At 35.7% G+C, this 15487-nt stretch overlaps 1 protein-coding gene across 9 annotated transcripts in view; it reads right to left on the bottom strand.

The window, feature by feature from the left end:
• PIEZO2 (piezo type mechanosensitive ion channel component 2) overlaps positions 1-15487 on the bottom strand; it is a 287618-nt gene that overhangs the window by 170828 nt on the left and 101303 nt on the right. For all 9 annotated transcript variants that reach the window (XM_048939128.1, XM_048939130.1, XM_048939133.1 and 6 more), the window contains exon 3: positions 12573-12698. In XM_048939128.1, the coding sequence (XP_048795085.1) occupies positions 12573-12698 (126 nt within the window). The remainder of the gene's footprint in view (positions 1-12572; positions 12699-15487) is intronic.

Consider the following 15487-nt stretch of genomic DNA (forward strand, 5'->3'; position numbering starts at 1 on the left):
ATGCATGCAAACTGCTGGCTTCCTTTCTTCATGCATCCTCTACTCCCAGATATCTCCCTTTTCATGGCTACTGAGCATCCAAGAAGTGCCCATTCAACAAATCACTTCTGCTTAATATCTCCCTTCTGCAGAAAACAGTGATTTATTGCTTGAGAGAATGTAAGTTCTGCAGATAACAATACTACAATTGTCGTTTCCAATTTCATAACCCAATCACTTACTACTTTATTTTTTTAGACCTCAACATACTGCATCCCTGTAATCTTGCTTGTTACAGCTCTCTGCACCTTTTGGAAGCACTCATTTTTGGAGTTCGACTCAATGAAACCTTGAAGTCCCATCCATGCCCTACAATTCTGTGACAAGCTCAGCCAAAGAGGCATTGCTCACATTGGCTTCCTAACTCAGTGGTACTTACTGTTTTTTAAAACTTGGAAATGACGTTCAATTTTATTGGTGAAAAAACTGTGCTGAAATCCTCTCACCCACCTCCCTCCCCCCGACCCAACCTCTTAGCTTAGCTAGGTTTGCTAATTATGTAATTCAATTAGCTTGATTCCTGAAATTGCACAGGTTGCCGTTCAGTACTAAAACTTAATAATCACAGAAAGCTCATGCTGCAAGGAATGAAGCCCCCGAAAACAAAACATGTGCATGTTTATATAAACAGAAAGAAAAAAACTCAATTTGATAGCAGTTTAAAGGTACCTCTTGCCCTACTCCTCACAGGGGTGATTTTTATTGTTTACATTATTCTTATACTTTATTCTTAGCCAAACAAAATATCAGATAGCTAAAAATATGACGAAGAGTTACCACAAAATAATGAGAACTGGTTAAACAGCAGTGTTCTAAACCTGCTGAACTGCTGTTAGCACAACAGCAACTATTTTTTTGGTTTTGGTTTTGGTTTTTACTATTGCAGTATTTGTCAGTTGCAGTTTGGGAGAGTCTCTAGCTCACATCTGCATGAATATATATATATATATATATATATAAAAAAATAAAGGTTAGCCACAAAAAGCAGTTTTTCTCTCCTTTACAATAAAACACGCAGAAAAAGTCCAGACTTATAAATAAGGCTTTCAACAGTAGGTCTTGTAATTCCACAAGTTTTATAATGCAGCTGTGTTTAATTAACACTGGGCCACCACACCCACCAGATGGAAGATTTTGAAGACCATTAAAATCCAGCCTGGCACCCTAACTAGGGTCTGTGTTTCTAAGAATGATGGTTGGTTGCTAGACTCTACAATACAGCCTGTTCTGGGTGTAATTTGAGTCCTTTGATGTTTCTCTGGTGGAGGTAGGAACATGAGTTCTCTCATGAAACATCCATTACTCACAGATAAACCTGTGAGGTCTAGAACAAGCAAGAAATTCTTGGAACCTGCTGCTTGGTCAAATGTGTGGCATCGCTGATAAATTACAGGGAAACAATCAGTGATCAATTCACAATCTGCTGGGTCTAGAGGATTAGATAAAATCATTCTCTTACATTTCAATATTCTTAATTTGTGTGCCAAATTGATTTTATCTGGCTATGTAAAGTTTCTTGGCCATAATAATTTTATAGGTAAAGTGACTCATGAGCCAAAAAAATGCATGAATTGTTAACAGTTCTTATCACTGTGTCCTTTTTGCTGGCTGACTTCTTTTGAAATGTCTGACTCTATACATATGTCTGACTCTCTATGTGATTCTGTGATAACAGACATAACTGATAGGGCTATTAATGTACTCTGAGTTACAGTACTCACCATAACCTTTAGCAAAGGACTGAAGTTCTGTTTCTATTAAGAATGGCTTTTTTCCTCTTTCAAGAAGTACAGAAATAAACTGAGGATACATCACACAAAGCTTGAGTAAGCTCTCATCAAACACTTGTGCATTAGAGAACACTTAGCCATATTCAGCTCCCCCAGTTTTAAAGTATGTATTTGGTATCACTGTATTTGGAAATGAAGTTCATTCTCCAAACACTGGACTCTGAAAAATAGTACTCTACTTTTCTTACTTGTAGACACAAAAGTACAATTACAGTTTTGTCAAAAATTCTTTTTGTTTAGTAAAATTTTCATTGATGCCATTGAAAGCCTTTATAGTTATAGTCTAGATTCTTACTATAACAGCTGCGAAAGTCAGTTTATTGATCCCTTTAAATTTCTAAAAGAATGTGGTATGATAGAATTCAGTAGGAAGCATCATATGTATGGATGGAAATAGCGCATAATTATCATACGTATGGATGGAAATGATGCAATGCTACTGATCTAAGTATCAGGAAAATGCTAGACATCTAATGAAACAACAGAGCAACGTTTAAGACTGAAATGAAGTCTTCCCTTCTGAACTCACCTAACGAGTTCTCTTCCTTCCGAAGATTTGAAAGGTATTTTTCCTTCCTCTATGAGTGCTAAGGAATTTTACTTATTTATTTTGCCCTCTGTTAAATGCAAGCATGACAGATGTGCTCCACATTGTTTATGCAAAAGTGGGCCTGCTCACATCCTCTGTGGTTGTTGATTCAGGCATATATCTGGCAGAAATTGAAGGAAATTTTAAGGCATTTTCCATTTAGAAGCGGACTCAAAGCATGCAAGTTCATTCAGCATTTGACCCAGATTTTGGGCTGCATCCTAACACACTGACACAGGGAAGCCCACAAAAGCACTGCTAGTCCAAGCCTGTGAAGAAAACTTTTTCTCCCCAGATGTCTCCATGCTATATTATGTGAATGACATCATTTTCTTTGTTTCCCAGTTCATTCTACTGATGTTAACTTTGAGTCAAGATCTGCCTTTGTCCCGAGCAAACTTCAGTCTGCATTGTGAGGCAGGGCAGTTCATCCTCTAGCTGGGACATCCAGCTAGGGGCTAACTCATGACAGAACTGCTTGGGTCAGCAGCTGTTATCATCTCAACTCAGATTTACCATTCCCTTCCTAGGTGAGGCTCACAGCACACTACCAACACAGAGCATCATAAGGCATGGCAGGCTCAAGCCCAAGGGCTTGGATCCAGGAACAAAAACCAGCTCCAGCTTACAGGGTAAACATATACAGTCTCACAGCATCACTAGCAAATCAGGGTTTCTAAAAATACTCAAAATGAAGAAGAACAATAGGTAAAGATGTTAACAACAGCCTATTTCCAAAGATTTATCTCATGTTGAAGTGAAATTATTTTCAGTGGAAAGCATTTTTCTAAATTCTGTTCAATTCAACTTGCTACTCCTGCACAGTAACTCCAAAAGAATGCCCCCTAACATATTTACGTTATGGTGATTTGGATGAAATGCAAGAGAACTTCTCAACATGATGCCCTACATCAGCACAGAGATGTTGGTTGCTATAGCACTACAGCTTTGGTCTTACTACTCACCACTACAACAAAACACTGCAGATGATCCAAAACAACCCCAGAACAGCAGCGTTGGTGTGTGAGGTCTATCCCTGCAAAAGGACATACAGTCCTGAAACCGACCGTGTGAGCAGCCTGCTTCTGACCTTCCTGGTCTTCAAAACCTTTCTCAATATGGAACCAGACCTGCTAGTAATTTGGGATTTAAAAGCAGCTTCATTCATTCTAATGAGATTTTCATAGGAGGCTGAAGTATATAATTAGTTGATAAACAACGGAACAGCTACTTAGAAAAACATAGAAGGCTCTTTCTCACACACATTGGCTTCTTAATTTACCAAGAGAATTGACCAAGAATGCAAATAAACAAGAGCTACCCTTCTGCTTTGCCTTCCCCTATTCTGTTATCTCCCTCAAAGCTGGACCTGATCCTCCCACTTTTTTCTTTTTCTTTTTTTTTTTTTTTGACATGGCAAAGAAAACTGCCCTAGTCAGTATCACAGCATTAGCAGGTCCATTGGGTGTTTCCCTTGGTGGAGCATCAGCACACCTTTGGAAGCACACCGGTTTCCAGTTCCAGAAACAATCTACATGCTGCACCCAGTGGCTTCCCAACAATTCTCTCCAATTCAGATCTGACTGTCAAAAACACAAACTCTGTCTGGCAGTAAGAAGGATCACCTCTCTGTCACATAAGATTTTCTGCTTCAGTACAGACATTTCATAAAACTTCAGCCAAAGTTTAGGTCTGTACTGATTTTTTTTTTTACTTTACTTTGAAATTGTCTCATTGTACTGACACATGTCACAACGTAAGTTATCACAGAAATCTGATGTAGATTATGAGATACAGTACTGGGCTTAAGTTTAGCCAAGAAAATGCGCTGTGATGCACGAAACAACCTCAAGCCATGCAGCATAATTCCTCTTCCACTACATCAGGAATACAAAGAGAAGAATTGTAAACTCTAAGAAAGTATCCCGAAATCAGTTTCAGACAAAAACCCAAACAAATAGCCCTTTGAAATTCATGTCACGTTCTGAGTGAATAGTTTCATGTCAGGAAAACAGTGAATTTCTATGTATGTAACCTGGAGCAACAGGATTTTTTTTCTTTTTTCTTTTAATAATCTTAAAGGAAAGTATGAGAATACTGAAATCATTCCTCCATGATTATATACATTATGCAGAAGGTTTTATATGACAGCACTGAAAAAAATATTTAGAATATTGCTGGATTTTCACATGGTAGCATGCGAGTCTAGAAATAAAGATGCAGTAAGTACAATGAACACCAACTTTCTGAACTGTTATGCACTAACACCCCTTAGGAAATTAAGCAGGACTTATCATACATGCCTAAGAAGCAATTACAGAAGCTTCTGTTTCCTCAGTCATAAATTTCCTGCCTGCATAAAATTACACCAGAAGTGTTGAAGCAATGTTGACATTCAGTACGTACTGGATTAAAGTGAAATTGACTTTTATGTGCAGAATAAACTATTGTAGCTTTTTTCTTTCTTTTTGGTCACGAAAAAAAAATTCTCACAGTAAAACCTTTTCCTGATTAAATGTTTATCATAGGGTGTGTTCCACATGATTACTACATGATGCTATGAATTCTTGACTCTTTGTAAGACCGAAGCAACAGACAGAAAACGTTACTGGTAATATTGTACAATCACACAGTTTTCTAGAATCTTGTATAATAGGTGGATTTGTGCCAATTTAACTTGATCATACAGTGATTTCTACAGCTAGGCATTCTTTTTAGTCCTGGATTCAGATGCTGCACATCACCAGTACAAGAAACAGCATACTATGAAACCACGGAACGACAGGAACCATGCCTACTTCATTCTTTGCTTCAAGTCTTCTGCCTTTCTGTCATTTGCTAGGTTTTCAGGAGTATGAGGTCTGCTCTGAAAGTAATACCTCCTATTTTATTGTGTCAGCCCATGACATGTGAGGCAGGTGTTGGCAGCCATGGCAGTAGAGGTTGAACCTTCCCACCAATATTCCATTATATTTTGTTGCTGCGTGACCACTGACAGCAGAAGGGAAGCCTGAGAGAATGTCATCTGACATGAAAGTGCCAGTGAAGCAAATGGATGTATCTGAAAAAATGGCACTTATTAACATTCATTGATGCTATGAACATTTATGAAGATCAAACAGTGGATTTAAGCATAGTGAAATTTGAACTGCATGGGCAGTATTCTCCCAGCAACAATGCTGTCATAGCAGCTGTGAAACAGTGGGTCAGCTGTGCTGGTGCAGATTTTTTTGAGCCCTGCATACAGCCTTTTTGTTCATCACTGACACAAAAAAAAAAAAAAAAAAAAAAAAAAAAAAAAAAAAAAAGCATAGCTAATGGTGGTGATTGTGTTGAAAAATAGCATTTTGTAGTGAGAATTTGCTCTATGAAAATACTATTTCTGAGGAAATAAATATGAGGCATTACTTTTGGAGCAACCTACATATTTGACATGTGAAGCAGTGTAAACTCTACAGACAGCACACTTTCGCACTATCTGTGCTAATATCTCCAGAATTTTCTGTCTCAGTGGAGATTTGGATAAATGGTCATTAATAGCTTTTAAGATCATTGTTCTACAGGAATAGCTGCTGAGATGAGGGATGTTCTGAAGAAAACCATAAGTCATTACTCTTTAAACTGTGATATCTCCATAAAGCTTAGGCCACAAAGCTGTCGCTCACTGACATCCATACAGTACTAACCACAGAAGTCCTTTTTTACATGTGTTTACATGCTAAACCACGGCAAGGATTTTTCAATCCACATGGCACCAGGCAAAGGGAAGTATCCCAAAGAGTCAGTCTTATTGCTTGGGCTAAGAAGGACAAATCCATAGAATAACAGTTACTAGAGAACAGTAGCTTTCACAGTTCCCTTTCATTTTTGAAACGAAATTGTATTGACTGGTCATTCGTGAATATTTTCAGCTTATCTTGTGCTCAGCTTGCAGTATCTTACTGTGAATGAAGCTTCACATAGCTTGGTGTAGATATACCACAAAGCCAAAGTGCATTAAGTACCTGAACTCTCATAAAATCTGAAAATAAAATTTCAGGTAATTAACCATCTGTGCTGATTTAATCTTCAGTAAAGACTGTAGCTCAGAACTTCAGAAATGGGTGGATATCTGAATTCCACTAAAATTCCACATTAATATTATGGGATTTAGTGGTCAGTCATACATGGATGCCAGAGAACTTTCAGAACTCATACAATCTCTATTCTATTATAATATGCTCATGTAAATTTGCTTCCCACTGAAAACACCACCACGCCACCTTGGAAGTGATTTAGCTAAACATCTAGCATTACATATTCAGTTCACACCGTAACTGCTATAATAGATGCCACAGGCTCAGACAGTGTCAAGTTCAAAATAAAAATCTCCACAATGAAGAGTCATTTAGAAGAGTTATGAAGAGTTCATTTCATAAATTCTTGTCTGTGTGCTTAATAAAAAATGCCAAAATGGAAAGTCTACAGAAAACAGAATCTTCCATACAGTTGTTTAGCACATTATTGCTAATGTAAGTTTTAGTTAAATTTCCAGTAGTTCCAGGCAAAGGAATCAATTAGCAATGCAGTTTTGTCAAAATAAATTAATAGCAAGATATTGATTCTAATTGTATATGTAAACTCACAAATTGTCTTTGTGCCACGTGAACTGATTCCATTTCACACGAAGTTGTGTGATTGAAATGAAAGTCTCCCAAGCTATGCAAGCTATTCGTAGAAAAATTTCAGAATATTTGTTTAATGGATTCTTTTGTCATTTAGGAACAGGTTGAAAAAAAAAAAATTAGAATTTCTCATTGCCTGAAAAATCTAGTGCCAATTTCAAGACTGCACCTTTGTTTGTACTAACAAAGAAAACCCCAAATTTTCTCTTCCTGCCCCTCATGCTGATACCACACAAACACAATCAGGCTTTTCAGGATACAAAAGCACGAAATCTCACTAGGTACCTATGAGAAAGTACTTGGAACTCACTCCTGTGGAAGATTAACTGCAATCCTGGATTTCAGTTTTCAGTAATTTGCTTGTACTGGATATCACTGCTTCCTAACATAACCCAAAGCCAAAGAGACACACTGGTATTAATGACCACAGGATGGTCATTTGGCCAATATATCATTCAAATACATATAAAGCAGAAGGTTATTACAATTTCAGAATGGTGGCAATGCATTTGTTTGATATGTTGGGGACAGGGAATTATCTGAATTTAGTTCCCATAATGTGAAAGAGAAGCTATCTAGGAAAGCTTTAAGTCTATTTCAGTCTATTCTCCTTCTCATTCCACATAACCACTCTGTGGATAAAACTTCCGAACTGTATACAGTTGTAAAAAATGGTTTCTAGTTATTAATTAGAGATCCAGTAGTTCTATTATGTGATGTAAAATAAAAATAGCCAGAATTGCTGTGAATGACCATTTGGTATTCTAACAAACACTGAATCCAAAATTAAAGTCTATTAAAAATACAACAGATAGAAAATACAATTTTTATTTGTATCTCTAAGGACTAGTGTTTTAAGTAGTAAAAAAAAAAACTGTTTTGAAAGAATAAGCATTTCAGAAGATTGAACTATAGACTTCAACAGCAAGAGATGGAACAGTCAGCAGAAAATAAAAAATGAATGTATACTATTACAAATGAGAGAAAAATAAATTGCAATGTTTTCACTTAGTATTAAGCACAGGAAAATGACACTTGGAGGAGTAGTATAGCAAGGAATATTTGCACTCATCTACTGAAAGTTTAAAATAAACATCACAGAAAGCACTGCTGCTGGTGGTGGAAATGTCATTTTAAAAATTGTTTAAATATAGTCCTAAGAAAAGACTATAGCTTGCTTACTGAAGAATGAGACTCTGTGACATTGTGACCTAATTTTCCATTTCCTATCTCACAGATTCTAACCAACATTGCTTAATCAAATTACCAGAAATCTATTTCATCAGAAGTAAAAAATTTAATAATGAAATTCTATGTATTACATCATGAATACTACCACATCTCAAAATCTGATTCTGGATATGGAAATATCACTGAAACAAGACTGATCACATTGCTCTCAGTTGCTAAAGTTTACCACAGCTCATACTTGCTGTATGTATTGTATTCCTTGTCTACTATACGGACTCTGATTTAATGTTAGTTCTAAACAATGCAGCTGTAACTAACTAGAAATATTTTACTAAGATAAACGAGGATTCCTAGCAGCAATTAGTGCTAAGTAATACTCAGAAGATCCTGAAAAAAAAAAACCTAAACTAACTAACTAAATAAATAACCCCCTCCAAACCCACATTTAGCTGAACATTTTTAAACACCTCTATCAACCCATCAGTATACATCCACTATATAGCTTACAAACATTTTTGAAGCCAGCCTGAGAGAGAAGGTGTATAGGCTCCAAAAGAGAAAATGGATGAAAAAAGGAGAAGCTGAAGAAACCAAACATTCTAAGACCTACTTATTTTAAACACTATCAGCTCATTTTCAGTAACTCCAAGATAAGAGCACAATATTTTACAATCCATCAAAAATTCTTTCTACTTTGCTCTTAGAGATGGCCCAAATTAATCTGTTTGTAGATGTAAAAGATTATTACAGTGGTAATGATACATAATAAAGGAATAATAAAGTGGCAATAAAAGATTATTAAGGATGGTTGTCCTTAATTTCCAAAATGAAAATTTAACTGTGTAAGATTTAAGAGGTGATAATCTGCGTTATGACCCTGATTGAAACATTTTTCAAGTGTTTCTATTAGCAAAATGAAAATACTTTCAGAAGGTATAATACAGCAGTTTGAAAAGATAAACTTAAAATAGAAATTACATTTTGATTCAGAAGTTGGCATTTGAGTACACTCAGACAAACTACAGAATTTGGAGAAACTCTCCAGTTTCTTGAACTACCAGGAATTAGATTAACTACATAATGCAACAAATTTTAAAGAAAAGAAAAACAATTTAATTTAAACATTAATTCATTAATTTTGGGCAGTAAAATGATGGAATCAGCTTTAACTTTTCTGCATCAGAAAGTCTGGAGAGCAAAAAATCACTGTAGGAACATATTAAAATCTCACAGACTTTATTACTGGATCAATTAAAAATAAAGCAAAATAATTAAAAAATGGGATTTTTTTTTCTCCTTTCTGTGTTTACATCTATTTCACTCCTTCCTTGTTCTTTTACCCAGCGCAGAAAGTATTACACCAAAAGTCCTGGTCTACTTTTGCACTAATTATTTCCCCTTCATTTACATGAGGGCAATATATTTAAAGTTCCAGCAAAATCAAAACAAAGATTAAATGTAAAGAAAAAAATAAAAATCAAAAGTAATATAACCAAAAATCCCTCAATGGTTTTTGCCAATGTCCCCTTAACGAGGGGTGATGAATAAATAAGACAGAATTCAGAAGAGTCTTGATAAATGAAAGCATCCTGGAAAAATGTGGGTAAGCATACATACATGAAGTGCTTATATGAATAAGATAAGGAAAAATATATATATCTGCTTTGCAGAAAAGGATTTTTCCATTATAATGAATTAAAAATAAAGTGTGAGACACCGCCACTCTTGCAAATAAATAAATGAATAAATAAACTACCATGTAGTAACATATAAACAGGAAGCATCGGTCACATACATATGGGCAATTTTATATTCAGCATGTACTCTGTGAAAGTAGTGCCTTGCTTTGGGCACTGGACTTCAAGAAGTACGTAGATCACACAGAGCAAACAGAGGTAGACCAACAAGTAAAACATGACCTATGAAGAAGGTTTAGAGGGACTGAAGTTCTACGAAAAGATGAGAATGAAAGGGGTATACACAACAGACACGACTTCAAATACTTAACAGGAACCACAAGGAGAAATGGAAATTTATCCTTCATTTCCACAGTACATTGAAAGTGATGGATAAGACATTTTTACTAAGGGGGTAAAAAAACTCTATAATGATAAGCATCAGAAGAGACTATATAATGTTGCCAGAAGGGCATACAGGGCTTAGGAACTAAACAAACAGCTGTAAAAACTGTTTCATAGCAGTTGCCCTGGTCTGGATAGGGAAACAGAAAACTCCAGTCTCCAAGTCCACACTTCTGCACTTACTGAGTGAAAAGAGTTGAATAAACATTAACAGCTAACTCTAACAGGCAGAGATCATAACATTGTGCAGATGCTATGGGCACGATGCTGTCATTTCTCCAGCTGTGGCTTAGCACACTGCTGTAGTCAATTTTGCAGAGCATTATTCATATAGCTAGGGAACAGGAAATATAGTAAGGCTGTTGTCATCAAATAACTACAAGCTAAAATGCTACCAAGCACTTTCTGAAGTGGGTGTTTTGTCTTTTCCACACCTTCACAGTACCACATACTCTCTGGTGCCACTTAACAATAACTTATGCTATCAACTGATCTAACAAGGAACTTGGCATTTTCTGTCTCTTTCTTCCACAACAGTCCTTATATCTCCTCTGCCCCTTGGAAAGCTTCTGTTAGCCAGTTTTTCTCTCAAACAAGTCAGTCACTGTTTGGGAGTTTACATGTGACAAGTACCACTCCTAGCACAATAGGATGTAGGTCATTTCATGCCAACTGGTCTCAGTGCTCTCTAGCAGCCCATGGCACCTTCAGTTTACTATTACATCCACACTCATTGTTCTGTGAGGTTGCTCCCACTTAAATGTTCCGGTGTCACTACTGCAGGAGAGGCTGGCAGAAATATTTAATGCAGGAAGGAAATTCCTGCTGTACAGGAATTGTACTGCTTGCAATAGTAAGGAAGTAATTATTATAGCATCTAGAAGAAAAGCTGTTGAACTTAGCAATATTAATCGCAGATAGAAATAGAAATGTCCTCTCCTTCCTTCCTGCAGGAGTGAACTTTTGAGAATAAAGTAATCCTTTAAATTGCATTCCATTGTAGAACCCAGTTCCCACTACAGGACAAAGAAAAAGTGATGTGGTTGCATCTCCATCTTGGATGATTAGGAACTCTCTACCCATACAAACATCTTCTAACACTGATACAGTTACTATAATTTAGGAAGAAAGAATATATTTTTTCCATTAGATGGTCAGATGTGGGAAATCAACTCATCTGGTTCACTCTATCAATACTATGCATTTCTGAAAAAAAAAAAAAAAAAGAAAATATACTTTTTGACTCTGAATCTCTGATGTGAACTGACAAAGCCTGTAACCTTCCTGTTAAGAATGATGTAACACAGTTATGCCTTTTACTTCAAGAAATGGTTTCAGCTAAAAGCAAAATTGTAATGCACACTCCAAGTTTCCTTATGATTTTGTTGCTTTAAGTCAAATACTTTACTTCACGTAACGTTTCTTGTGTTTAACTGTAGCATAACTGTTTACCCAAGTGGCAGCAGCCTACTCTGAGATAAATTAAATGGACATTTATCAAGGGCAAGTTGACAGTTTCAAATGTTAATCATAAGCACTGCAAGACAAGTACAAATAGCTTCTACCTGGAGGTTATATATCCAAATCAGTGGATAGATATTGTAATTAACTTCTACACAATAAAGTACCTTTGGCTTCTGAATTATTGAAGAACATTTCCTGAGAGAGGAAGATGTAAAATGCCATGCAATATATTTATAAGTAGAGTTTACGTATAAATAAAATCTGAAAGCCCTTCTGCCCATATAACACAGGCAAGAAAAAGGAAATACTGTTTAAAAACAAATCTCGAGGTCAAGATTTAACTTTTAATTAAACAAACCGCTCAACAGAGTTTCATCCAACGGAAGCATAATATATGGGCAGAGGGTTTTTTAATTACTATATCTCACTTTATTTTAGTACAGTGAATTATTAAGTAAGAAGATAACGGTTCAGCTACCTCATGTTCTGAGAGAATTTCGAGAAAGCCTAAAAGTAATAATTGCTAAACCAAAAGAGAATATTCATCTAGTGGGAACAACAGTTAACACACTTAATTTCTTAAACCACTCTAGAATTTTTGCCCTAGTCACAGAAATTATTAAGGAAACAAGAAAGATGAAGAAAATTTCATAAAAGCACGATGGTAAGTGTCTTCCCATCAGCCTTCACCCTTCAAACCACTGAAGCATCTGCACAATTAAAATGCTAATAAAAGGTAAAAGGTTTTACTTACAGTTAAAACCAGGTTCAATAGTTCTTCCAGCTTCAAGACTGTTTATTGTAATCTGAAAGATGATGTGCAGCAGCAGAAATGATAGACTGGTGAAACACAGAGATTTTAATAATCGTCCTGTATGCCCTAGAAGACAAAATACACATATAGATATATATGTAGTTACAGATGTAGTTGATGAATTTCTAAGCAATGCTTAAAGGTTTTCAGTAATTTAAAAAAAAAAAAAAATTCTGACCAAGGACATTCTGCAAGTCATTTCGACCTTACTCTTGACTGACCCTCAATGGACAGCACCACAGCTAAAACCAAATTACATAAATGCATCCTCGAGTATTCTTTAACTACAAAACCCACTGATCGTTGTTTTTGATATTTCCTTCAACTCTTCCATTAAAATAAAAAACTTTATTTAGTCTTCAAGTAGCAATTATTAACACTACAAATAATATCATTATGCTCCATATTACCTGATACAAAATATATACAATAGTTCCAATATTGAGAAAAATCAAAGGCTATTAATCTAATTACACTTTCCAAAACAAATGATGTAGAAGAAGGAATAACAACTCGGGAACCTCAGTTTAGCTCAAAAATAGAGACAAACTTCCAAATGGATGCTTTGCTTTGTGTAGACTGCCCTCTTTCTCTTCTTGTAGTAGATTTTTTTTGAAAATTATTTGCAGTACACACTGAAGAATGTTGTGCCAAATACACTTGGGTTTAGCTCCTCTATGATTTACCGGATATCTATAGCCAAAAGCCAATATCAAGTGCTTGATGGAGACTTTGAAAATGCCTTATAAATCCTCTAGGAAACACTCTGCTTAATCACGGGCAGCCAAAATTTCAAGGGATGAATAAATAAAGTAAACCATTAGTATTTCAGAAAATATGCAACATTAACAGTAAGCTGTATTGCTGATAAAAGACAACATTACATATCACCCCACTTGACCTACTTACAATAAAATTCTATTTCTTAAGTACTTTATACCTAGATTTTGTACCACCTACATCATGCATTTAAAGGTCATTTTACAAATTTACAGATTGAAAAACTAAACTGCTCCAATTCTTATATGGCTTTATAAATGAAACCAAGCCAATGGGGGGCAGAACCCACAGATTATACTTGGGAAATGTTCACTTTACATGCATCCTGTTTCTTTTATACTTACTCTGAGTGAGTCTATGGCTAGCAACTTCTAGAAATAAAGCGATGACTAAGACTGACCTATGCTTTGGTTCAGTTTGGATCACTGAGCTGATAAGTTCACAGCTGCATGACAGGGAGTCAACTGTGTCATACTGTGTTTTTTTATTTGCTTCTAGTTTCTCACTGCTCTTGTCTGTTAGTAATAGGCAATATATTACTTTAATCTCTCTATGCTGAGTCTGTTTTGCCCATGATGGTAATTGGTGAGTGAACTCCTTGCCCTCATCTCAGCAACTGAGCCCCTATTTCTATCCTCCCCTGTTCCTTTGAGCTGGGCACTGAGAGAGCAGCGTAGCCATCAGGATGAGACATTTCAGGCATATGATCAGTGGCCCAAACCATAGTTTAAATGTAAAGAATCAGATAAATACGGTTTTGTAGATTTAGAAAAAGTTATAACTCATTCCATCACACTCAAGCTTTTGTTATATGTTTGCTATCTCGACAATGCAAATTTTTATTACCAAATGCCTGTGATGATCTTCCTTTAAAAAAAATAATGAGTTTAAATAATTCAAACAAAGTGGAAATGGCAAGCTTAAGTATGAAATTCTGAAATCTGAAAAGGAAGTTATATTTACTAACTACACGCTTTGCATGAGCTATTCACTCATTTCCAGTGATTGGTCAGACATCAGAGTTCTCAGGTACGAGACAATCCAGGCTGCAGAGCATTACAGAATAAAGTTTAAGTTCTTTATGTCAGAGATCATTTTTTGTTCTATGTGTACAGAAGTTGTCCACCTGGATTAGGACAAGAATTTCCAAAGTGTATGAATGCATAAGTAGCAAAATATCTCATGTATTCAAAGTCTTAAAGAGTGAATATACGACAATCTACATGTTATTACATCAGTTTTTAAGTGTGCTGTCATATGTGATGAAATACAATGACTGGCAACTCTCAGTATTCAGTTGTTCTTCCTGTATTACCACAGATCCCAGGCTGCATACTCTTACATGTACATTTATATATATATATTTTTTTTATTTTCAAGCTGAAGATAAACTATTTGACAACACTGACTATATGTACCCAGCATTTCTCTTCAAACACACTTGTAGATTGAACAAAGTATTTAACAACTAACTTTGTGATTGTCCTGCTTTTAGGAACCGTGAAAAATGTTGAAAAAAGCATTTCTTGAAATTCTGAAATGTCAGGAAAACATCTGCACAAAGTCAAGGAATATTTTCAAAGGATAATTAACACTTATGATAACAAATGAAGAGTCAGCTTGATAGTTGGGACAGGACCACCATAAGACCATACCAAGCAGCAGCCCTTTGCATTCCCTGTCACATTCAGCTGTGACAGCAGAAAACAGAAGTTTCTAGAGAATAAGAAATACTATGCCCCTTTTAGAGAGACATCAACAACTTGGGAGAAATCAGAGTGCTAGAAAAATAAGTGAATTATTGGATATGTAATTTATGCCAAGGATGAAGTGACAGATTTTGACAAAGGATGAGTTTCAATTTATAGTGGGTTTTGGATAAACCCATTAGTCTGTATTTTTTACTTCCATATTTTTTCATTCTACTGAAAACTCAGTTCTGAACTACACAAAGGAAAAAAAATTACTGTATATGTATAGGACTGTGTGGAAAGGAAAGAGGAAAAAAAAAATCTCAATTTACACTGGAAATCAAAATGCTACTCTGATTGCTTCCCTTTTGTTTTAGATGTATA

The sequence above is a fragment of the Lagopus muta genome, chromosome 3, assembly GCF_023343835.1.
Source record: "Lagopus muta isolate bLagMut1 chromosome 3, bLagMut1 primary, whole genome shotgun sequence".
Lineage (NCBI taxonomy): Eukaryota > Metazoa > Chordata > Aves > Galliformes > Phasianidae > Lagopus > Lagopus muta.